Source organism: Capra hircus, chromosome 10, assembly GCF_001704415.2.
Source record: "Capra hircus breed San Clemente chromosome 10, ASM170441v1, whole genome shotgun sequence".
NCBI lineage: Eukaryota > Metazoa > Chordata > Mammalia > Artiodactyla > Bovidae > Capra > Capra hircus.
The window spans coordinates 90098039-90124340 of NC_030817.1; the positions used below are offsets into that span (position 1 = coordinate 90098039).

Consider the following 26302-nt stretch of genomic DNA (forward strand, 5'->3'; position numbering starts at 1 on the left):
GGAAAAGGTCTGTGTGAGCTCAATGGGAAGATGTTTCTGAGCATAGAGTGAGGAGAATGAGCTGCAGAAGGCTGATTGTGGAGACCCAAATTTAAATAAATACTGCTGTTGAGGTAGAATCAGTTCTTCCTTACCTATGCTGACTGCTGGTGATTCACAGAAAGTCCTGAAACCTCAAAGGAGAAGGAAGGCAAGCGGGCTGTGACGGGACATGAGGAGTATACTATGTGTCGCCAAAAGACGTGGGGATCAAAATTAAAAGAGAGCACAATTTACTTTTATAAAATATTCTGAACCTACTTTTATGTCTTGAGCATTTTTCTTCTATTTTCTTGGTGTTACATGCCCCCGGCTTGCACGGGAACACCTGGGTTCTGCTTCCAACAGCTTCAACATCTTCCCTTTTTTAGGAACTTGCTACTGCTGCTCCATCCCCTCACTATTTATTAAGGGACAGTATTATAATTATTGTAGTTAACAAAAATCTCTGTGAAGTCTTTTCCTCAGTTCTGCTGGGCTCCTGCATTTCCAAGTGGAAAAGGACTGAATGAAGGTCCATGTCAGATTTGAAGCGTTCTTTCATTTTGAAGATTGAACTCAGTTTAGATGGCACTAAAGCCAACCAGGCTGTCCAGAGCTCTCGTGGAATAAGTCTGAATAAATGCTGGGAGTCCCTGGTTGTCCAGTGGTTAGGGCTCTGGGCTTCCACTGCAGGGGGACATGGGTTCGATCCCTGATTGGAGAACTAAGATATCTAGCAAGCTGTGAGGTGTGCCAAAAGAGAAAAGCGAATGTTTCCCATGTTGCTGAGGGGCTTACACTCCCCCAAACTAAAGCACTGGAACTAAAAATGTGTCCTGAGTTTGGAGTGATTCTTGTAACAAAAGCGTCGTACGCAGCTTGTTTACCTTCCTAAGTGGAAGGAAGGGAACCCGAGGTAATGAGATGCCTGAGCCATGATGATGAACGTGAGTTTTGGCACTGCCTCGGGAGCTGAACATTGCAGACGTGGTATGGAACGCAGTGCTGCAGGGATGCTCATAGAACCCACGGCTACGCGAGGAGCCTTTGACTGCTCCACTTTTCAATTCTTCTCTTTCTGATTGATCTTTCTGCCTTCGTGCTTTGGGCTTATTAACCCAGTGTGCTTGCCTCTTGCAGGTCATTTTCAACATCTGAGAGTTTATGGATGGGAGAGGTCAGGTCACCTGTTGCAGGGATGACCAGACTCTAGCAGGGGTGCCTCCGTGCCTCTGGCACCTGGTGCTCATTGGTGCTTGCATTTCCCCTGTGGAGTGAGACATTCAGCCTTAGAACCCACCTCAGGACTGCCATTGCCAATGAGTTGAGCATGAGATGAAACCTCTTTACCTATCCTCTGCTAGGCTCCTTCAGTGTGCAGATGAGGAAAACCAAGTCCCAGAGCTGCACAGAGTTAGAGTCCAGGCCCTCTGGTCCTCAGACCTGTACTCTTCCACCAGTGGGCTTAGGCAAGCCTGTTGGAATTGTGAAGACCAGACCTGAGGGAGGGAGAGGGGAACTCTTACAAGATACATGTGTGTTTATTTACATGGATTTTATGATTCTGTGACATCTCTTTGGCTTTCTTCCTTATTTCTTGCTATTTCCAATTTGTGGTGGTGTCAGCAGGGAATTCTAGATAATATAGAAATTGTGCTTTTTAATTTAACAAAAGAAGAGCCTGGAAGTTACTACCAGTCCGAACTCATGTTTCACTTCTGTGATCATTTCCTCATGTCCCTGGCATCAGTCCTTAGAAGAACTCTCAACCTGTTGACTTTAAAAAAAAAAAAGATAAAATTGCACAACGTGAGAGTTGTGAGTCAGGTTCTAGTTAGGGCAAGATGAGGACTGCAGCCCGGGAGAGAGCACCTCAGAGAGCTCTGAGAAACTGCTCGAAAGAGGTAGGGGAGAAGGACAGTATGTATGTGATTTTGGTAAAAGGGGAGTACGTACTATCAAGCATGTTTATTTTTAGGAGGTTTCTACTAGTCTTGTGAAGCTTCTGCTAGTCACAAGAAACAGTCATCACCATGAAGGATTATAGTGCTTCTGTGGACATGAGGACATGTAAGAATTCGGCTCATAAAATCAGCTCCTGAGAATATGCAACTCTCTGAAGACCTGTCCTGCCAGTTTTCCCAGCTCAAAGATGCCTCGCTTCTGCTCTCCACCCTGAACTCCTTCAAGGGGGTGTTGAGGTCAGCCGCTGCAGCAGCACAGGACTTAATCCTTGCAGAGGTGAAAGGCAAGCAAGCACCCAGGGCAAGCGACAATTTGTGGTTGACAAGCCCAAGGCCAGTGGGGAGGACAGGGAGGGTGACTGATGTTTATTATTGTGGGGAGTGTGTGTGTGTGTGTGTGTGCGCGCGCGCGCGCGTGCAGGCGTGTGTGTATTCTCTTTAGATAAGAGAGGAAAACTCACACTAAGCGGAAGGCCCAGCTCCAGGTAGCAGCAAGAGGCTGGCTTATCCTTTCATGTGGACTCTGCTCACCCTCCTCTTTGGAAAAAGCACCTTCTATTTAGAAAAGCCTTTACTCTTCATGCTGTGGTTATTTCAAAGGAAGTTAAACATAGGGTGTGAACAGCTCTTTGAAATTTTTTCTTTTTCAGTATATTTGAAGGAGGGGGAGTTCTTCAGAAAGAAAGAAATCACAAGTCAATGCCACGTTGCAAATACTTCTGTATCAATATCTCAAAACACAGTTACTCTTCTTAAATAGTCTATTTTCTTTTTTTTTTAATCACAAGGGCGATACACATACATGGTTAAAAACCCAAACAGGAGAGCAGAACTGTGCGGCATAGCTGTCTTATTTCCCTCCCCACATCGAGGCCCAGCCTCCTAGGCCTACCCTCCGGCTGATTGATGTTAGTGGTCTTTGTATCCGCACACCCCACTTATAGATATGCATTACTATAAAGTATCCGGCTCTACTGACTGTGTTAGTTTACCATCATGACCAAGTACCACAGACCGGGTGGTGTAAGTAAACATCCGACACTTAATTGTTCACAGATCTCAGGGCTAGAAGTCCAGGATCATGGGAGGCTTCTCTCCTTGACTCGCAGATGGCTGACCTCCCCCTGTGGCTTCACATGGTCTTCCTTCTGTGTGTGTCTGTGTCCTAATCTCTTCTTCTTATAAGGACCCCAGTCATACTGGATTAGGGCCCACCCGATGACCTTGTTTAATCTTAACTACCTCTTTCAGGGCCCTCTGTCCAAAGTCACGTGCAGAGATACAGGGGATTAGGACTTCGGCATATGACAGGAGGGATGAGCATAAAGACACAGTTCTGCCCATAACGCTGCCTTCTTCCTTTGTGGAGAGTCCATAATTAATTTATTCAGTCCCTGTGCAGCTGGAGAATAAGACTGTTTTTATGCTTTTAATGAGCAATCTTATACTTAAACCTCTGCCCTTGTGTAATCATACCTGCAGGACGAACTTCTAGAAGAATTGTAAACAGGGTCCTCCCAAAGGATTGTCTTGGGTCCCTCTTGAATGTATACTGATTTCTTGTGGGGAAAGATTGTGTGCAGAAATTCAAGGCCTTCATAATGAGCCCTCTGTGATACCGTGTGGGCGTGAGAGGTTCAGAGTGCAGCATGTGCCGTGTACCCTTGGCCTTGTGGAGAGGGGTTGTGAGCCCTTTCATTTGAGGAGTGTTGCTATTAGGAATTTATCGTATGTTATTCATTTAGCATCTGTTTATTGAGCCATTGATGGGCACTGTTTTGTTCATATGTTGTTTGTTTTTCGATAGATTTATTTTTAAGATATTCGGGGTTCCAGCAAAATGAAGAGGAAGAGACACAGACTTCAAACATAATCCGTGCTTCCTCACCCCACCATCGCTCTCCCATTGTTCACACCCCTTGCTACAGCAGCACATTCACCCCACCAAAGCTCTCCCATTGTTCACACCGCTCGCTACAGCGGCACATTCACCCCACCACAGCTCTCCCATTGTTCACACTGCTTGCTACAGCGGCACAGTCACCCCACCATCACTCTCCCATTGTTCACACCCCTCGCTACAGCGGCACATTCACCCCACCACAGCTCTCCCATTGTTTACACCCCTTGCTACAGCGGCACATTCACCCCACCACAGCTCTCCCACTATTCACCCCCCTACCAGAGTGCTACATTCTTTACACAGCTTTCGCACTATTCACACCCCCAACTAGAGTGGTACCTTCATTACACACACAGCTCTCCCACTACTCACATGCCCCGCCAGAGTGGTACTTCATTACACACACACCGCTCTCCCACTATTCACATCCCCACCAGAATGCTATGTTCATTACACACACAGCTCTTCCATTATTCACACCCCCTGCCATAGTGGTCGGAGAAGGCAATGGCACCCCACTCCAGTACTCTTGCCTGGAAAATCCCATGGATGGAGGAGCCTGGTGGGCTGCAGTCCATGGGGTCGCTAGGAGTCGGACACGACTGAGCGACTTCACTTTCACTTTTCACTTTGATGCACTGGAGAAGGAAATGGCAACCCACTCCAGTGTTCTTGCCTGCAGAATCCCAGGGACGGGGGCGCCTGGTGGGCTGCCGTCTATGGGGTCGCACAGAGTCGGACACGACTGAAGCGACTTAGCAGCAGCCGCAGCAGCCATAGTGGTACGTTCGGTACAACCAGTGATCTGTGTGGACACTTCATTGTCATCTAAAGTCCGCCGTTTACATTAGGGTTCACTCTGGGTGTTGCACATTCTGCCTTTCTTTTTTCTACCTTTTCAGTAGAAAGTTTAAGTCCTTTGGAATCAGGAGTAACAAGACACAGACATTCATCTCCAAGCTGGTGACAGCCCCAGAAGTTAGACTGGCTAGGAATTGATTTCTCCAGTTTTGAAGTTGTAGGTTTGAGGAGTGCCATGTATGCAGGTCAAGAAACAACAGAACTGGACATGGAACAACAGACTGGTTCCAATTGGGAAAGGAGTACGTCAAGGCTGTATATTGTCACCCTGCCTATTTAACTTATATGCAGAGTACATCATGTGAAATGCCAGGCTGGATGAAGCACAAGCTGGAATCAAGAATGCTGGGAGAAATATCAATAACCACAGGTATACAGATGATACCACCCTTAGGCAAAAAGTGAAGAGGAACTAAAGAGCCTCTTGCAGGTTAAAGAGGAGAGTGAAAAAGCTGGCTTAAAATTCAGCATTCAAAAAATGAAGATCATGGCATCTGGTCCCATCACTTCATGGCAATATGATGGGGAAACAATGGAAACAGTGACAGACTTTATTTTCTTGGGCTCCAAGATCACTGCAGATGGTGATTGCAGCCATGAAATTAAAAGACGCTTACTCCTTGGAAGGAAAGTTATGACAAACCTAGACAGTGTATTAAAAAACAAAGACATTACTTTGCCAACAAAGGTCCATCTAGTCAAAGCTATGGTTTTTCCAGTACTCATGTATGGATGTGAGAGTTGGACTATAACGAAAGCTGAGCACCGAAGAATTGATGCTTTTGAACTGTGGTGTTGGAGAAGACTCTTGAGAGTCCCTTGGACTGCAAGGAGATCCAAGCAGTCCATCCTAAAGGAGATCAGTTCTGAATATTCATTGGAAGGACTGATGCTGAAGCTACAATACTTTGGCCACCTGATGCAAAGAATGGACTCATTGGAAAAGACCCTGATGCTGGGAAAGATTGAAGGCAGGGGAGGAAGGGGACAACAGAGGACAAGATGGTTGGATGGCATCACTGACTCAATGGGCATGAGTTTGAGTAAGCTCTGGGAGAAGATGAAAGACAAGGAAGCCTGGAGTGCTGCAGTCCATGGGGTCACAAAGAGTCAGACACGACTGAGTCCATGGGGTCACAAAGAGACACGACTGAGCAACTGAACAACAAATGCCCAGAGCAATAAAGCTGTGAATGTCAGGGAATAAAAGATAAACCCATTTTATAAATTATACTCTTCCAGAAGGACGGGGTAAGTCAGCAGGGCTGTGAGATTTTCCCTGATGCTAATATAACAGTACTTTCATGGATGCTGTTTTGAATTTCCACTTCCATGTCAATGATGGCTTAAGATAATGAGACGTAAGAGACGGGGGTTTGTTCTCTGGGTCGAGAAGATCTCCTGGAGGAGGGCATGGCAACCAACTCTAGTGTTCTTTCCTGGAGAATCTCACGGACAGAGGAGCCCGGCAGGCTACACACAGTCCGTGGGGTTGCAAAGAGTCGGACATGACTGAAGTGACTTAGCATGCACGTAGTACACTTTTACTGTTTGTGATTGGCCTAGTTTTCATTGATAAATAACTTGTAGGCTAGTAGAGCTCTGCTATTTGATTCTAATATTAGGCGTGTGTGTGTATTTATGTGCACACATCTATATCTGCCTATCTATCTATATGTATGTGTGTGTGTGTGGTGGTGGTTTAGTTGCTAAGTCATAGCTGACTCTTTTGTGACCCAATGGACTATAGCCTGCTGGCTGCTCTGTCCATAGGATTTCCCAGGCAAGAATACTGGAGTGGATTGCCATTTCCTCCTTTAGGGGACTGAGGGATCAAACCCGCATCTCCTGCATTGCGGGTGGATTCTTTATCCCTGAGCCACCAGGGAAACTCATATGTATATACACGTAAATACCAAATACAGAGTGAAAGTGAAAAAAAAGGAGAATTTTGTTGATTTAAAAAAATGCACAAAATGAGAGTTGCCATTTAAGTTTTCTTTGGGGGCAAAATGAGGACTGTAGCCTAGGAGACAGCATTTCAGATAGTTCTGAGAACCTGCTCTGAGGAGGTGAGGGGAAGCTAGGATATATAGGAGCTTTGCAACAAAGACATCCCTGGTGGCTCAGAGGTTAAAGCGTCTGCCTGCAATGCAGGAGACCTGGGTTCGATCCCTGGGTCGGGAAGATCCTCTGGAGAGGGAAATGGCAACCCACTCGAGTACTCTTGCCTGGAGAATCCCATGGACGGAGGAGCTTGGTAGGCTGCAGTCTACGGGCTCGCAGAGTCGGACACGACTGAGCGACTTCACTCACTCACTTTGCAACAAAGGGCACGCAGTCTGAATATCAGATTACTGTCCCCAGAAGTTTGGCACTTTGCTATGTGTGGGGAGATGCGAGAGTTGGGTCTCATTGAAATTGTTCCTTTGATATAGATCTCAGCTCTTTGGGGCAAGTTTCTTGTGTTTTCACATCCTGAGTTTCCTCAGAGCTCCTGGCTCACATGGAGACTGCAATTGCGGATGACTGTCACATACTTGTTTACTGATATGGCAGGAAATAGTTTCATTTTCCAACTAAAAAATTAGGTCTATACAATGCTACGTGACTTTAAAAACGATAGGATTAAACCAATATGATTTTCTCTTCATCTTCCATAATCATATTCCTCTGTTACCATCTGTCTTTAAATGATCGATTAGGCTCACATTATGTCTGCATCTGTTCATTTTTCCCTCTGCGGAGACAGTTAAGTGTAAAGGTTGATTCTGCTTTGGGTAAGTGATGTCATGGTATGTATCATCTGCTTCTAAATATTTCTTTTTCCATGTAGGATAAATATTTGATCACATTTGAATTTGAAAGACAGTAAAACTGGTTGTCTAAGACCATGGAGCTTAAAGAGTTAGCAACCAGTGAATGAGGCGGTTGGGAAGGAATTTGAGAGGCAGAGGAGGGAGGCAGGGCTGGGAGAGGAGCCAGCTAGGCCAGTGGGAGGAGAAAAGAGGGAGCTGCGAGGGAGAGAAAAGAAAAATTGGGGCATATGAGTGGAAAGGGATCAGCAAATCAAAGACAGAGACCGTGGGTGAGTGAACTGTGAAGGAAGGTGGCCTGTAAGAACACCATAGAGGCAGCGGAGTTAGGGTTCCGATGTGTGATCTGTTAGCTCAGCCCGGTAGAGGAGCTGATCTTGCAAAGCAGTGGCCCAGCCTTATGAGGCAAGAAGAGTCTTGAGGAAAATGGCTGAGAAAACTGCATATAAGATGGAAAGGGCACATTAGGACATTTCAAGTAATGAAATAGTGCAGAATGACAAAGGGCTTAAACAACAGCGATTTCATGAAGTAGATTAAATAATCTGGGAAATATGTATCTTTCCAAGATCTGTCCTGATGATTACAGCCTGTTGTCATCTTACTCCCGTGATCTCTTCTTACCATAAGTGATATTTATAGTGTAGCCTTCTAACTGATGCTTGTTTTGAAGCCGTGCAAAACTCTGAACTTCCTGCTAAATCGTGATCAAAAGATTACATTGTTAGGTTTTTATATATAGTGTTAAAACACATAGGTTTTGGTGGTCATTTGTAGTTTATGGTAATCTCTTTTGTATTATTCTCTATTTACTAAAGAGCAAATTCCTCCCTAAAACCAGGTATGTCTGATTAGGTTATCCAAGAGACCAGCAGTACATTAAGTATGTTACCACCCGTACTCTAATACATGAGGAGTCTAAGTCTTGAAAAGTAAGGAAACGTGCTTGGGGCTCATAGCTAATAGGTTGCAGAGCCAGGTCCCAAATCCAGGCTGGCTGAATACTTTGAGCTTGTAACAACGCTGTGTTCTCTTGCCCGGTGGTTACTAAAGAATAGTTTCCTTTTAGGGCAGTGAAAATACTCTTAATACTGTAATGATGGATCGATATCATTGGACATTTATCTAAACCCGTAACATACAGGACACCGAGAATGGAGCCTTATGTAAACCACGGACTTGGTGTGATTTTGAGGTGCCAGTGCAAGTTCATCCTTGGTAAAAATTTTTTTTAATGTACCATTCTGGTCAATGATATTGACAGTGGGAGAGACTGTACCTGTGTGGGAAAGGGGGCATACGGGACATCGCTGTGCCTTCCCCTTAATTTTGTTGTAAAACCTAAAACTACTCTTTAAAAAACAAAAAACAAAAAAACTCTTCAAGAAAAAAAAAATTAACGCCAGACCCAAACCTGAAAACTTAGTCCCTGTTTTTATTTAATATTCTCAAGTCAAATTATGTCCAGTTGCATTGACCGATAAAGCCCAGTCCTGCCCACTCATTAGCCTCAGGCCCACCCTTCCTGTGTGAATCTCTGAGAGGCGCCTGTGTCTTTTGTGCTTCCTGTTCGTGGTAATCCGCCCCCTCCTCCGGCCCCCACCCCAGCCCCCACCATACCATGCAGTTCTTTCTTTGGCTATGGATTTTGACACGTCTCTTTCTTGGGCTCAGCTTCTTGGTTTTCCCATCCTTCCCACTTCCCTTAGTTCTTCTAATTCTTGGCTTCTTGTGCTCTTCCCTGATTGTTTTTGTCTGAGTGATCACAGTGCTTCGGGTGAAGGGCGCCTTTTCTGTTTAGCTACTGGACATCTCCTAAGCCTCACCATGTTTATTAAAGACAATGTCAGACCAGTCCTGGCGACAGCTTTGTTCACACACGTCCTGTGGGTGGGAGCTCACCTGCAGAGGTCTGGGCTCAGTAGGTCTATAAAGGAGAGGCTCTGAGAAGACGCTCTGTGTTCCCTTTCTAGCTGGCCTGCTGCTGTGGGAACGCCGGCTGCTCCTACTGCTGTGGCCCCAAGGTCCGCCAGTCCCGGAGCACCCGCTTCATGTACGCGCTCTACTTCATCCTGGTCGTCATCATCTGCTGCGTCATGATGTCCGACACCGTGGCCAACCAGATGAGGGAGCACGTGAGTCAGCCCCGTCCACTCTGCCCATCACCGGCGATGGTTAATCAGGGGGTGTGGGAAGCATTCAGTGTAGAGCATGGGGCCCAGCCACCCGGGGTGGTTTGGGGTTATACCTGCTCTCCCCAAGCCTTGCTGAAGCCTTTTCAATGCTTTCTCTCTAAGCGGGCAAACCCTTCCCCATCTTGATCTTTAGTGGTAGGTCAGATGCCTTCTGATGCTTTTGGTGGAGAAGATTGTGTGTGTTGTCTTAGCTTTGTTGATGGCTGATTAGATGTGTAGTCTTTCCTTGTAGACTTTTGTACTTTTCCCTTGTCCTAAGGATGACTGCCAGTGTCTCCAGCAGCTATTATATAAACACTTAATGTGGCCAGTGTGGTAAAGCCTAGACCATGCCACACATAATGAGGAGTGGGCTAAAGGGCGGGTTTTCCTTTTCTGGACATGTCACTTGTAGGGTGGATATTTCCAAGGGTGAAGGATGGATTTTCTTCCAGTCATTGCCTGGGCAATATCTGCAAGGTATCCCTGGTATGTGATTCTGAGAGAGACACATATAGGACCTTTTTCTGGAGTTTCCTCATAATGGGCCTGATGATGAGGGGTTGAGTTGGGGATTCTGAGGGAGCCCAATAAATAACACCATCCTTCCCTTCTCAGGTTCTGAATAAACTGACAAAAAATACTACAATGTCAGCAGGTAGATACAAACATCACTTTTATCCCCCCCAAAAAAGCTGGTATAAGACAGCATGACTCATATTTGCAAGGAAGTGGGCTTCCTACTACTGAACCCCCAAAATGAGTCAGACTTAACCCACCTGGGGACCCCACCTGAGCCAGGGAACACTTCCTCTACAGGGGCACGTTTGCTGCAGGCGTGTTCTCTGGGGGCAGCTCTCCTCGGAGGGAACGGGAGAGAAGAAGAAAGGCTGACCAGCTAGACCCTATTTGCCCCACAGACTTAGCGCTTAGCACTGCATCTTCCAGGGGCCCAGACCCATCTTCCCTTGCCCAAAGGGGCAAGGTCAGACAGTGCCCTGCTGGAACCACGGAGATGGAGCCACCAGGAGCAACTCCCAAGGAAGTGTTTGTTCCCCCTGACCTTAGGCTGCAAATGCAGACTATTTTAAATGTACTCAAGGACCTCAGGAAAACCATTTTCTTAGAAGTACTTGTTGGAGAAGGCAATGGCACCCCGCTCCAGTACTCTTGCCTGGAAAATCCCACGGACGGAGGAGCCTGGAAAGCTGCGGTCCATGGGGTCGCTGAGGGTCGGACACGACTGAGTGACTTCACTTTCACTTTTCACTTTGATGCATTGGAGAAGGAAATGGCAACCCACTCCAGTGTTCTTACCTGGCGAATCCCAGGGACGGGAGAGCCTGGTGGGCTGCCATCTGTGGGGTTGCACAGAGTCGGACATGACTGAAGTGACTTAGCAGCAGCAGCAGCAGAAGTATTTGTTACAGTCTTACCTAGTAGTTAAGGTAGGCCCTTGGAAGTTTTCTGTAGGGTAAGGCTCTTATTACTGGGGTTGTATGGTCTGGAATATATTAGAACTACTGTCAAAACTTGTGAAATTTAGATTCTTCTCTGATTGCTTTAAACATGGATCTCTGCTCAATAAGGCCCTGCGTTGGGGCCTGTGGGGCCTTCAAACTTGAGAGAAAAGGAGCTTATAACTCAGAAGACTGGCATAAAGTCTCCTGAGGCTTAAAACCAGGTAGAAATTGTGCCATATGAGAGGATGCATGAAGTGCTGTGAAGTTTAACGGCAGGGAGACCAAGGGCTAAGGCTGCTTTGTTTGACTACACCAGGTCTTACTATACCTCAGGTGTGTTTGCCACTCATCTCCTCCACTTACCATGGTTTAATCTTGAATGTTTGTGACAAGAAGTTTGAGAGGAGGAATCTTTGAAAGAGTAGATGTAACTCTTGCTTTGATTACTTCAGCTTTTCAGGTAACTTAATGTTCTCTTTTTAAATGAACAAGCCTTGGCTTAGGGACCCCGCATGTCACTCTGGGAGAAACTGCCACTGTATCCCCATTTGCCCCATAAGCGTCCATGGGACGCTTAAGAAACGTTCAGTCTCTGTAGATTAGGCTTTGGACCTCAGAAACACAATCTCTTTAGAGAGGAACCCATCAGAAATGTTACTGGAGGTAAAGCTAATTTGGGAACAAAGAGATATATTTTAGGATGTGAGTTTAATAATAATAATTTGTAACATTTGATTGCCGTCCAAGTAACCTACCTCATGGAACAGTCCTCAACAACTCCAGCCAATATTTATGGCTTCTGGCTGTTTGCAGAACTTTTAAGAAACAGAAGATTTGGGTTTCTTTAAAAATGGAGGGGAAAAACAGAAGGTGCTGACCGATGTTGCTAGGGAAGGCTTCATGAAAGCAGTGACTCGTGTGATGAGTGTTTCAGTTGCTAATATCTGTTGGGTAATATGCCAGGTTTAATTTTAAGCATTTTACCTGAATCATTTCAGTTCATCACTACTGTACTCAACCTGAGCAATAGGTCCTGCCACTCTCCCTGCTCTACAGATGGAGAAACTGAGGCTCGGAGTCATTTACGTACCTTGCCCAAGGTCTCCATCTCCAAGTGGTGGAGCTGGGATTTGAACCTAGGCTGACTGAGTTCTTAGTGACTAGGCCCTGTAGGGCAAGGCATGTGTGGAAGGACAGGGAGGAGACATGGGCGGGTAAAGTGACTTGCAGGAATTTCAGGGCTAAGGTGAGGCATTTGGCTATGGTCTCATGGCAAATGGGAAGCCGTTATAGATTCTTGAGTAGGAGGCTGTTGTCATAGAAACAGGCTGGGCTACTTAGGGAGGTCGGGGCAGCGGTGGTGTGTGTGCGGAGCAGAGGGCGGAGGAAGGGAGGGGAGGAGGAAAGGGGCAATCCTGACTCCTCACAGAGGCTCTTATAAATGTTTCTGTGCTTGTCCTCTGAATGTACTTATTTGAAAATGGTTTGGCTGGGCTTTCTGCATAGGGAATGAGGCTCCCGTGGGTGAAACCAACCTTTTTCCATCTCTGAGGCCTCACAGGGTTGGCCGGCCAGCTGGTCACAAAGTCAGTTTGTTTCTTGGCCAATGGAATAGAGGCTGACTTCATCCTCAGGCCTTGCTTGAGGGCAGGCGCTGAAAGGTCCCCTTGTGGGGACACACACTGGGCTTTGCCGCAGTCCTTGCCCTCTCTTTGCTAGCCTGTGGAGATGTTGGAGGATGTGAGAGGAAGAGGGGAAAGCACGTATCCTTTCCCCAGTCTGGATGGGAGCGTGTAATTGCCTCCCACCCAGCGGCCCTGCCTTCGTGCGCACCGGCCAGGGCTCTGTCCAGAGCCTCGCAGGCCTCTGGTGTGAGCGTGAAGGGCACAAGGAAGCGCCTTTTCCGTTATTTTCAGTTTTTGCCTTGGCTGCAGAACGAGGCGGGTGTTGAAGTCTGAGCAAGAGGGAGCTGCCAAGAGCTGCTGGGCCAGACTTCGTTCTGCCTCTTCTCACTGTTTCTGCAGACCTGTGGAAGTTTTGTAATCGAATCCTGCTGACCCTCAAAGTCAGATTGCCTGGGGGGTTCTCAGGCCCTTTGCTGGATCCCCAGGTTGGGAAGTCTGTTGTGGGGTCTAGAGCTTCTGCAACAGTGCGAGAACTTCTCGGGTGTAACTGTTCTCCAGTTTGTGGAGGACCCACCCATGGGCTTGTGCACGCGTGCTTAGTCACATCAGTCGTGTCCGACTCTCTGCCACCTCATGGACCACGGCCCGCCAGGCTCCTCTGTCCACGGGATTCTCCAGGCAAGAATACTGGAGTGGGTTGCCATTTCCCTCTCCAGTGATGAAGTATGAAGTGAGTGAAATGAAGTCACTCAGTCGTGTCCCACTCTTTGCGACCCCATGGACTGCAGCCTACCAGGCTCCTCCCTCCATGGGATTTTCCAGGCAAGAGTGCTGGAGTGGAGCCCTTGGTGGAGCTAATGGCGACCTCCTCCACGAGGATGAATGCCACACGCCGCGCCTCCGAGGACTGCTGCTGCTCGTGCCCCGGTCCTGTGGCAGGCCGCTGCTGACCCGAGCCTCCGCAGAAGGCCCTCAGACCCAGGCAGGTCTGGGTCAGTCTCTCGTGGGGTCACTGCTCCTTTCCCTGGGTCCTGGTGTGCACAAGGTTTGGTGTGTGCCCTCCTAGAGTCTCTGGTGGATATGAAGTTTGATTTAAGACGTGATTGTGCCCCTCCTCCTGTCTTGTTGGGGCTTCTCCTTTGTCCTTGGTCGCGGGGTATCTTTTTGGTGGGTTGCCACATTCTCCTGTCAGTGATCGTTCAGCAGCGAGTTGAGATCTTGGTGTTCTCCCAGGAAAAGATGAGCGCACGTCCTCCCATTTCCCCTTAGGAACCTCCTCTTTCTCATGAGCACTCTGATTCTGCTGTGCTGGTTGACCTGGGTGTGATTTCTGTCTTCTCCTGTGAGCATTTTTCCCATCTCAAAACATACCACCTGTTTTATTGCAAGTCATTGTTGTCAGTAGCTGTGTAATTCACTCAGAAATAGTCTTGAGATATGTGATGCCTGTGGGGATTAAAAATCCACTTTAGAACATCGGAGAACAACTACAAAATGGGTGAGAGATGTGAGCCTTCTGCCCGGCACCACCGAATCAAGATGTAACTTCTGTGTGGAGGGATGCTGACCCTGAGGTTTGGGCATCCTGGGAAGCTGTGCGAAGGAGGGCTGTTCTTGTTTCCTGTCGGGTAGGAGCTCTGAAGCCTAAGCCAGTGCTGGAAAAGGGAGGGAAGGGCATATATGGCCGTTGGGGCTGCCTCCCTGTGAGCTGTGTGCCAGGTCCAGGTAGGAAGAGCCCGCAGGCCCCTGCACTGAAGCGTCTCAGATCCGTCTTCTCCAACCCGTGTTCACTTGGTCCCCAGGCTGACTCATTGATGGGGTGGTAGGTGGTGCCTGAGATGGCTGAAGCTTTGTGTCTTACTTTTTTTTCAGAACCAAAACGCATCTTCCATATTTTGGAAGACCGGTGTTTGTGTTGTTGTTGTAGTGTGTGTGGGTTTGCTTGAAATTTAAAATTTGAAGCATCATTCCTTGTATTGAGAGGAGAAGCTACTATGATCTTTGGTTTGGATAGCAGTGATTTTTTTGGTCCCTTCCTTTGTTATAAAAAGTGTTAACGTTTTATAGTCTTAACTTGATCTCTTTTGGAGACATGTTTTCTTTATATACATGACTTTCTGCTGGTGAGTTTAGGTCATTTTCCTCTGAGTAGGAATGTGAAATTGCATCCTCCCTATGATTGGATGAAAAGAGCATTTTGATTCTTTTCAGCACAGGGTGATAATGTAGGCAGAAAAGGAGGGCTGGATGACATCCCAGAGGTGAGGGGCTGCCTCAGGCTGCAGTTCCTCAGTGTCTTAAAAGCAGCTTCTGAATTCCATTCTTTCCCTGAACTTGAGAAAAGCCAGCCCCAGCCCCGCCCATTAGCCAGGGCCACACCCAGGGATTTCAGGTGCCCCTGGAAACCTCCTAGCCTAGGAATTGTTCATTGGTTTACAAGCTCTTCTTGTTTGGCCTGCAGATTTTTTTTTTTTTTAATGTGCGGTTGGCTGCCTTTAGAGGGCCAAGCCTGCTAGCTCACTGTAGGCCCCGTTGCTGGATGCTTACCTCTATCCTTACTTCTTGCTTCCCAAGAAAGGCATTTGGATGTGCATCTCCTGAAACAGCTGAAATTCTGAGTTTATGAGTTTGTGAAAAGGCTTGTATGTATCAGAATGGACCCCAGGCTCGTTGCCCAGCCTGATGAGGAGAGAGGTTGCTGAGTGTGCTCAGTGGTCTGTGCGGATCCGTGCACACAGGCCCAGGCTGGACCCGAGAGGCCCCTTCCTGCCGTGGCTGGTCTGCCCTTGGCTTGCTGGAATCTGGCGTTTTTTTATCCAAGGAGCCATTTAGAAATTGTCCTAGTCACTTTGGTTCAGTGGACTGCTCAATCTCAGGACCAGTGTGGGGTGGAAGTGGGACAGTGATGGGATCTGAATCTGGCCCCCTTTTCAGTTACACTCCCAGGTTACAGTCACCACCTCCCCCACCTTAAACAAATTTCAAGTATATGTTCTAATCACGATTTCTACACTTATTATGAAGTCCAAATTTGCAAGGGAAGGGGAACAGGGATGGATGTTGAGGCTGCCAGCTATGGATTTAGGCCCTTGGAATGGAGGTAGCAGGATGGGCTTAAAGGATTTTTCTCTATTTATTCAGAAAATCTAGTCTCTCTCAACATATCCCCTAGAGGTGATATATAAATTACCTTTGGCCTGTATTTCCCAGTCATTTTCACTGTGCATTAGAAGGAGAAGATGTGTTAATAGGAAATTCATGTATATTAGGTGTATTAGCATAAGATTATTTGGAAGTAGATGGATGAAAATGAAATAAAGAAGTACTATTTATAGCCAGGCTTGTTCCAAGCCACATCCATATCTGGAGATTCCCCCCACCCCGCAGGCAGTGAAGAGGTCACATCCTGGCCTGATCCCTTCCCTGAAGCAGCGCTTTCATTTTTGCCTTTGGTTGTTCACATCCCGACAGTTCAGCTGGTTGAGGCAGGCTTTTCTCAGGACAGGCCCGGGATCCTGACAGGTCATCCTCCCCACCTTTTCCAGGTCCAGTGCTGGCCACATACTTCCCCACAAAGGTCATGAAGTGTTGGGTTTCCAGTCTGCTGTTGGGCAGTCCTGCTTCAGCCCGCCAGGCTTCCTGATGTCTCATTCCAGTTCTCTTATTGAGACTTGGATTGCCCTCCTGTCCCCGGCTTCGCATGTTCACTTCCCTCAGACTTCTTTCTCTAGATAACTATCCCCATGGGTGACCTGAGGATGTTGTTGGAACTTGTATTTCTCCCAGATGGTACTCCATTTTCAAATTCCAGAGTCCCCACAGGCTGTAGAGGAACGCAGAAGCTACTTGCCTCAGAGAAAAACTTGGATTTCAGAATGCTCTCCTGAGCACACCTGTGGTCAGTTCAGTGATGTTTAGCCAGCTATGGTGGTTCCTAGAGTTGACAGAGCTTTGATCCACTATGTTAGAGATGCTGAAATTCAGTAATGAGCTGTTCTACTTTTTATGTTTAGCCTGCATTATTAGGAATATGAAAGCATTAGGGATAGTATTGTTTTGGGGAAAGCCCTCCTGTTCCTGGTCCCTTGCTAGTCACGGGATTAAAAAAAAAACAAAACAAAACAGGAAATAAAATTACTAGTTAAAGAATCTAGTTAAAAAGATAATAGATGGGGGGGAGGAGGGGAGGAGGGGAAGGATGCAGCTTCTATTTATGTCTTCTCCGCAGTGAAGAGACAGCAGATACTATGTGGTGTTACATGCGACGCAGAAAATATTGCCCTCTTTTGACAGTATGATTTGAGTAAAACATTGTTTCACAGTGGCAGAGTCTTCCATTATAATCCTAACCAGACTCCTCTTTTGACAGATGAGAGGGGTGGCCCAGGGCAGTGAGGTGGCTTGTCCAAGGCGTGACACCAGGTAGCGCTGGAGGAGGACCCAGGACTGCTGGGCCCCCGCTGGGGGCGCCTCTCTGGCCTGTTCAGCCTGGTCTGGCTGTTGCTGAGAAGCAGCAGGAGAAGCCTTAGCAAGCACCCTTCCTCACGATTCCCGACCTTCCTTCTGGACTTACGGTGAGGGAGAAGCATCTCCTCTGGAAAACACGGGCCTCGGCAGCTTCCTTAGCTTTCCTTCCCCACCAGCCTCCTTCCCTCGTGAGAACCAGAAGCTGGGCTCCAGGGACGACAGTTAGTCTGAAGTAGAAAATAGGGGCAACCACAGATCTACTGTTTACTTATGCGGTGGCTTTGCCTGTGAAATAGAACCTGCCTTCAAGTCGTGTTTGGTGTGACCATCTTTTCAAAGTAAACAGCAGCAGTGAAAAATACTCTGCTTTGGTCACAAACACCATGTAATTTGTCACAGCACAGAATGACAGGTATTCACGCTCAAGCTGGGAAGTCTGGCTCTTGCTTTGATTTTGGTCTTTACTGGTTGAATGTTAGCAGAACCTTGTACCTGAGACCTTGCAACAGGTGTTGCTGTAGTGTATTCAAGTTATAGGGAGCAGAACTCTATAGTCTCAGCTGGTATTTTCTGTTTTGTGTTAGAACAAGTGTTGACTTAGTACCCCCTGGCCCACCCCCCCCCCCAAAAAAAAATTGCTGACCCAGTTATCTGATTCTGGAGTTTTTTATTTTTATTTTTTTTTAATTCAGCTGAGATAGAATGCTTTTCAGAAGTCCTCCTTCTGAACATCTGCTGAGTTCATTGTACTGCTATTGTTCCTTATATGTGTCCAGCAGATCAGCCAGCGTGTTTCTGAGGTTAAAAGATTGGTCTGGGCCATTGAACTTCAAGTTCTCTGTAGAATGCAGAGGGGGAATTCTTACTGTGGCCTGATCAGAGTTAGCCAGGGGTGTGCTGGCAGTGAGATTCCATCTTTTAAATCTCCTGCGTCCCCTCCACTCTCAGTTGGCTGACTCTGGGGACATGTGTTTCCAAACAATTCTATCTTAGGTCCACATTGCATCCAGACATAACACCACCCAAAGAAGACCATTCCTGTGGCCCCCCATCCGTCGCTTCTTTCGTGGCTCAGGCCCCAGCCTTCAGTACTTAGTGAATGCGGGGAAATGATGGTGGGAAGCAGATTGGTTCTGCAGGCAACGATCTGAACTAATGTGAAACCCCGCTGAGAGCCTTTTTGAGTCTGAACCAAAGACAAAGAGGTTTGACCCTTGTCCAGTAATAATGAGCTCTCCAGGAGCCAGAAAACAAGAAACAATAGTTATTGTCCTTTGTCTGGAAGATCTATTATCCAGAAGCTTTTGGGGAGCATCGGATGTTAGTAGGATCTCCGTTTCAGGACGCACCTCACTGTGGGCGAGGGACAGTGAGATGTGAGAACTGAAATTTTCCTAACCCCGTTTTTCTGTCATCATCAAAAGTGTCTGTTAAGCAACAATCTGCAGAGGCCTTGATGCTGTCTACAGATAAATGGGACAGACATGGTCTTATGGCTGGAAACAGCTCTGCTGTGACAGGGCCAGAGGCACAGACAAATGGCACAACATTAAACAGTAGCCTCAGATTGCGGCGGTGAGCAGCAGACAGACATTTTGTGAATAGTTGAGTCTTGATACTTGATAAGGGTTTAAAAGACTGATCCTGTTACTTGGTTAAACTGTAATCTGAGTTCTTGTTTTAAAAAAAAATCTTTTAAGTCACGTAACTGATTCCTTCCTCCCTCCCTCCCACCCTCCCTTCTTTCCTGCCTGTGTGAGTGCCAAGCAGTATGCCAGGTGCATGGGATGCGGGCGTGAGAACTGGGCCTCCTTATGTACTTTCTGTGTGTGAGGAAGGCGCCCCTAGCATCAGGCCACATGTGCACGTGGTTGTGTTTGAAAGTTAAAAATAGCTGAATTCCATTAGTGATTATCAGAGATGGTGGTGTCAGCTTAGCGCTCCCTTCTGTTGACCTCTGGGGTCACATCAGAACTCAGGAATGTTTTCTCCCTATCCTTATGTGGGGGAACTGGAAGTCCAGTTGAGGTAGGAGGTTTGTAAAAGGGCTTAGAGTGTTTTGCCCTCTAAAGCAGGGTTGAGCTTAATCACAAAGAGGGGTTAGGTATTTGCTGGGAGGGTTGGGGCCGGGGCGGGGGGGGGAGAGCAAGGTTGTGGTTTTTAAATTTCAGTGAGGCTGTTTCTACAGTCTTAAAATTAAGTCTAAAATTATATCTTGCAACACGCCGGCTTTCATCAGTGTGGGTTTTATTTTTGGTTCCACAAGTCGTGTTTGTATAACAGATGTGAGGGTTGTTGTTTTTTTTTTTTTTTTCCTACTATGTGGGCTTCTGACCCACAGAAAAAAAGCGCTGAACTCAAAGACATGTCCTCCACCACCCCTTCCACAAAGCTTTTTTTTTTTTTTTTGTAGACAGACAAATTAAACCCTTAAGCTGTAGCCCTGAAAATAACATATGGCAGATGAACAATTTAATTCACTTAAAGCACCAAGTTCCATTTAGGGGGCAACAGGGCATGCTCTGGAGAAGGCAGGACACTCAGGGGAGGACCGCAGCCGGCTGATCACGGCCAGCTGAGCTGATTGCCGGTCGCTGTTCCTTTGACTGTTGGTCTGTAGAGTAAGTTGTCATTTGCCTTTGAGATGCTAATTTACACTTCAGCAGTTAGCACAGCTCCTCAGCTCTACTTCCTGGTCCTGGGCTGGGCAAACCTTTCCTGTAAAGAGCCAGCTAGTAAACATTTCAGCTATGAAGGCCCTGTGGTCCTTAGCAACTACTCAACTCTGCAGCCGAAACAAAATACCAACAAATGAGCATGGCTGTGTTCCAATAAAACTTTATTTACATAAACAGGAGCTGGCTGGTTCTGACCCACAGGCTTTGCTTTGCTGTGCTGGCCCATGGTTGACCTCAGTGGCCCAGTTGGTGCCCTACGCAGTTGTCCTCCCCTTTCCCTAGAGGGGAAGCCTGAATGGGCTAAACTTTGTGCTGAGGGTCCTGGAGCTCCGATTAAGTTGCAGAAACCAGGCTGTATGAGCCATGTTCTGGGTTGACTAGACAAGAACAGCACAGCAATAAATTTAGTGAGACACATTGAACAGCATGATGTTTTTACTCATGACGGATTTACTCATCCTGGCCTTTTGAGATACATGGTAAATCATTCACAGGTTAATAATAATAATAATAATCAGCCCTTCTTTCTATGTAGCCAATCCAAGCATTTTGGTGATTGGGAGGAAGTAGGGATGGAGAAAATGAGTATGTGGGTACCCCAGTTCTTCTCCTGGGGGCCCCCAATTCCTGGTCCAGTGTAAAATGAGAAGGATGGTGGGCCAGAAACCGAACTGTGTGTGTGGCTGGTCTTAGCCCTAGAATTGGGGAACAAGTGACCAGGGGCTCTCAGAATCTGGAGGGTGTAGGTTTGGTAGTGTTGACCGGAAAAACATGTGCAAACTTTGAGTGTTAGGTTTCATTCAGTGGGAATGTTAGGACTCGAGCCCGGGAGACAGCATCTCAGCCAATCCTGAGAGAGCTGACTCTGAGGAGGCAGGGGAGGACCCAGGCTATGTATAAGTTTGCAGCAAGGAGGCAGGTAGTCTGAATATTGAAAGACTACTCTGTGGCTCAGTTGGTAAAGAATCCGCCTGCAATGCAGGAGACCTGGGTTCCATCCCTGAGTTGGGAAGATCCCCTGGAGAAGGGAAACGCTACCTACTCCAGTATTCTGGCCTGGAGAATTCCGTGGACTGTATAGTCCCTGGGGTCGCAAAGAGTCAGACACAACTGAGCGACTTTCACACTTTTAGGTGGCTCAGTGGATAAATAATCCACCTGCAATACGGAGACTCAGGAGATGGGGCTTCAATTCCTGGGTCAGGAAGATCCCCTGGAGAAGGAAATGACAACCCACTGCAGTATTCTTGCCTGGAGAATCCCATGGATAGAGGAGCCTGGGGGCTAGTCCATGGTTGAGGACTGAAGAGGACTCTTCAGTCGCAAGGAGGACTGAAGGACTGGAGCAAGCACGCACTTAAGAAAAGCCAGATCTGTCACGTGAAGAGATTCAGCCATCTTTTACGTATGGGAAAATGCAAGTCTCTGGGTTTGCTGAAATCATTTCTTTCATATGCCTCTAACAATCTGGGGCCAGACCTGCTTTCTTTATTGTTCACTTCCTACTCCCGTTTACTGTAAGGGGTGTCCGATGAGGCCACCTCTCACATTCCACCGGCTCCTCAGCTCTAACGGGGAGGAAGTAGCGGATGGCTTCCAAACAGCTGGCTTTGTTTCAGGCTCAGATATTTGCATTTGAAAGAGACTTGAGTGTAGAGCGGGGAATATTTCATTTCACAGTAGAGTTCCATCTTTGGGGGAACGTTAGGTTTCTGTGCCCTACCTAGGGCAAAATCATGGATTGTCGTTGTTGTTCAGTTGCTAAGGCGTGTCTAATTCTTTGTGACCCCATGAACTGCAGCACTCCAGGCTTCCCTGTTCTTCACTATCTCCCAGAGTTTGCTCAAACTCATGTCCGTCGAGTCAGGAATACCATCCAACCATCTCATCCTCTGTCGCCCCCTTCTCCTCTTGCCTCCAATCTTTCCCAACATCAGAGTCTTTTCCAGTGAGTAGGCTCTTCACATCAGATGGCCAAAGGATTGGAGCTTCAGCTTCAGCCTCAGTCCTTCCAGTGAATATTCAGGGTCGATTTCCTTTAGGATGGACTAACTAATGTGGATAGTCAAAATTGAACCATGAAAATGCCTGAAATATCCGTAAAGTAGAGCTCACATGGCTAGCATTTCTTTAGAAAGTTAGCTCCTTGTTAGCTTGGATTTTTGTATATATTTCTTTATTCATTTATTTATTTTTGGCTGTGCCGGGTCTTTGGTGCTCTGCTCGGGCTTTCTCCAGTTGCGGAGAGCAAGGGCTACTCTCTCGTTACAGTGCGCGGGCTTCTCATTGCAGTGGCTTTTCTTGCAGAGCGTGGACTCTAGAGTTCTGGCCCAATAGTTGGGGTGCAAGTTGCTCCGTGGCATGTGAGATACTGCCGGACCAAACCTGTGTACCCTGCGCTGGCAGGCGAATTCTTAACCCCTAGACCACCAGGGAAGCCCTAGCTTAGATTTTTAATCTGTTTTATTTGCTGCTTGAATCTCCATAACCTAGAAGCGTACCTGTACATAGTAGATATGAATGAGAATGACCAAGCCCTGTGCTGTGATATCTAGGTATATTTGCATACCATATAGTGTGCATGAAGAATACACCTGTAAACTCCCATTTCATTGGACTTTCAGTGGCTATTTACAGAAAACAGCCATGAGCGTGGTTTGATTTGCATATTCAGATCACCAGGCTCTTCCTGTTCACACATTCAATGGGAATTTAGCTGATTTGGTGCTGCTCACTTAGACCATAAGCACATCTCCCCACTGATAAGCAGTCTGACTAGAAAGCCCTGCCTGTTTAGACACTTGGTCCTTTTCAAAGAAACCCCAGCATCTGAGTGTTCAAGAGAGAACTGTCAGTGGGCTTTGCTCCTCTCAGGGGGCACAGACTCCTCTATCAGACCCTGCATCCTGCGGGAGAGAGTGTGGGTCAGTAACTGTGTCTTCCATCTAAAACAAGTCCGTGCCTCCACAGCTGCAGTCTTATCTCTGGGCTTAGGTATGGATTTGCTGTCTGGACTCAGGGCCCTGGTCCACTCTTTTCCTCTTGATTTTGGGGGGCAGTGCTTACTGAGAAGCTGACCCTGTGGGAGCAGCAGAGGCTTTCCTGGCTCTGAGACGGGGTGGGGGGCTCCGTTGGCTCCTCTGTTCATCTTGTCTGCTCTCCCTGTTACCCACTGCCCTAGAGTTTTCAACCCTCCCTGGGAAGAGTTTGTCAGTGTCTATTAAAATTTAACCACCTTCCTGATCCAGCATTTATCTTCTGGATGTCAGTCCTCCTTAGTGCCTCTACATGTGCAGATACCCACCATACGGGCACTATCAATTATACCTTGTTCCTAAGGGTGAAAACTCAGAGACAGTGTGAATGTCTGCCACTAGGGTCACAGAGACTAAATTACCATGGGTCTGGGCTGTGGACTTCTGTATAGTAGTTTCAGTCAGTTCAGTTGCTCAGTCGTGTCCAACTCTTTGCAACCCCATGAACCGCAGCATGCCGGGCCTCCCTGTCCATCACCAACTCCTGGAGCCATGTCCATTGAGTCAGTGATGCCATCCAACCATCTCATCCTCTGTCGTCCCCTTCTCCTCCTGCCCTCAATCTTTCCCAGCATCAGGGTCTGTTCCAATGAGTCAGCTCTTTGCATGAGGTGGCCAAAGTACTGGAGCTTCAGCTTCAACATCAGTCCTTCCAATGAACACCCAGGGCTGATCTTTAGGATGGACTGGTTGGATCTTCTTAGAGTCCAAGGGACTCTCAAGAGTCTTCTCCAATACCACAGTTCAAAAGCATCAGTTCTTCAGTGCTCAGCAATGGCACCCCACTCCAGTACTCTTGCCTGGAAAATCCCATGGACGGAGGAGCCTGGTAGGCTGCAGTCCATGGGGTCGCTGAGGGTCGGATACGACTGAGCAACCTCACTTTCACTTTTCACTTTCATGCATTGGAGAAGGAAATGGCAACCCACTCCAGTGTTCTTGCCTGGAGAATCCCAGGGATGGTGGAGCCCGGTGGACTGCAGTCTATGGGGTCGCACAGAGTCGGACGCGACTGAAGCGACTTAGCAGCAGCAGCAGCAGCAGCTTTCTTTATGTAGCAGTTTAAAATGTTGCAAATGGATTTATGTGTTGAACATGCAACAATCTGTGGGACATAATGATTGGGGAGTAACAGAGCAAAGGGCCTACAAGGAAGTGTGACGGGTTCCCTCTGGAAGCAGTCAGGTTAGAGTTGGAGTCATCATGGTTAGGGAGATTCAGTTACCTGTATCTGTTGTAATTTACATTTTCCTCGGCAACAAGAATGTAAATATGTGTTGCTTGTATGGATGCTCACTTGCTCAGTTGTATCTGACTCTTTACGACCTCATGGACTATAACCCGCCAAGCTCCTCTGTCAAGGGGATTCTCCAGGCAGGAATACTGGAGTGGGTTGGCATTCTCTTCTCCAGATTGCTTGTATATTGGTAAATAAATATATTTTAGAATGATGCACTTTTAGGTTTGCAGTTAGATTTCTTGAAAGCAGGGGTGAAAGGCCTGTTGGGGTCACTTCCTGCCCAGTATCCAGCCCCCTGGACTGTCTCCTCTCCTCAGCCTTCAGTCTCTGCTCTGGAGAATATTCTGATTACTTCCCCAAATGACTCTTTGTTGCCAAATCCAATGTTACTTCTGGCGTCTCATCAGCTGGTGGTATTTGACACACTTTGCTGGCTCAGCTTCTCTCTGGCTCTGTGTCTTTTCAGTTTCTTTCTTGTTTTTTTTTTTTTTTTTTTTAACCCCTTCTTCCCAGTCCCTGAATGTTTGCATTCCTCAGCTCTCTGGGCTGTTCCCAGCTGTGTCTCCTTCATCCCCCGCTCCTCCACCTGGGTTCCTCTCCTGGTAAATTTATTTATTCCATTGAGTGCCTCCTTTGCCATCTCTTCTGGTCCCTACCAGTCTTCTTCTGTAGTCCTGCTCTCTTGCCATCTGCCCATATTCCTCCGTGATTCTGGAAGCCTATACTTAAGGGAATTACTGCCCCTGCACCCTGAAACCGCCCCTCTCCTGTGCTTCCTATCCACTGCCGGCCCACCATCCAACCCGCCGCCAAACTAGAAATGGGGAATCTTGGTCCTTGGTCCCTCTGCCTTCCCTCATAAGCCGCACCAGTCAGCACATAGGACCTAGGTATTCCGTGGCCCCAAGCCCCACTGCTGTTGCCTCATTGAAGCTTTATATGAGTTTTCGCTGGGATTAACTCTTATCCCTCCTTCAAGGTTAGGAAGTGGAGTGGTTCTTTGTACATTCTGCCTTCATAAATCCTAATTCCCTGAGCAGATTGACGGTAGCTGCCCCCTGTTTCCCTTCTGAGGAAGAGCCCCTCATGTCATCATTATTAGTCAGTTCTCTGCAAGCTGTCTTGTTTCAATTGAAAGCTTATTATTTGAAGTTTGTGATTGGAGTTGTTTTCTAACTATCTAATCATAGTTGTGGCGGTTTGATCCTGAAAGGCTCATGGTGGAGGGGGAGCTGTGAACTCTAGCATCGTCTCTGTCTTGCATGCTTCTGAGATTCTGAGGAGTTACTATTGGTGACATTGAGTTCCTGACTGCAGAGGGGACTGGGTCAAATAAAACCAGGCTCAGTGGAATTTTAGTTCCCCTTATAACTTTTAATGGGCTTCCCAGGTGGCTCAGTGGTAAACAATCTGCCTGCCAATGCAAGAGATGCAAGAGACACAGGTTTGATCCCTGGGTCAAGGAGATCCCCTGGAGTAGGAAATAGCAACCCACTCCAGTATTGTTGCCTGGGAAATCCATGGGCAGAGGAGCCTGGCAGGCTACAGTCCATGAAGGTACAAAGAGTCAGACAGGACTGAGCAACTGAGCACCCACATATGACTTTCAATAATAACACATTGTAAACTTTTCTCTTAAAAATATTTAGAAATCTGAACAAGAGAGATGTGAGTACTGGTGGTTACTCTTTTTTTGTTTGGCTGCGCTGCATTGCACGTGCGATGATCTTGGTTCCCTGACCGCGGATGGAACCTGTGCCTCCTACCTTAGAAGTGCAGCGTCTTAACCACTGGACCACCAGGGAAGTCCCTGGTGGTTACTGTTTTTAAAAATAGCCCCCACAATCCCGAAAGGGCCTCAAAGGTAATAATTTACAGAGAAATGACCCTTGATTGCTAGAAGCCGTCAAGGGGAGGATGGAAGCTGATTTTAGAATTCCCCATTTTGCAACTCCTGTTCATGGGTGGGTAACAGACATGGGTGGGTCCACTGTCATGGAGACTGGAATTTTTCCACAGAGAAAACTAAACTGTCTTTAAAAGTTTACGAATAAT

The 26302-nt window shown here is 47.2% G+C and overlaps 1 protein-coding gene across 1 annotated transcript in view; it reads left to right on the top strand.

Annotated features, from left to right (window-relative positions):
• Positions 1-26302, top strand: part of SERINC5 (serine incorporator 5) — a 106312-nt gene that overhangs the window by 41300 nt on the left and 38710 nt on the right. The window contains exon 2 of the mRNA XM_018053667.1: positions 9539-9700. Within this exon, the coding sequence (XP_017909156.1) occupies positions 9539-9700 (162 nt within the window). The remainder of the gene's footprint in view (positions 1-9538; positions 9701-26302) is intronic.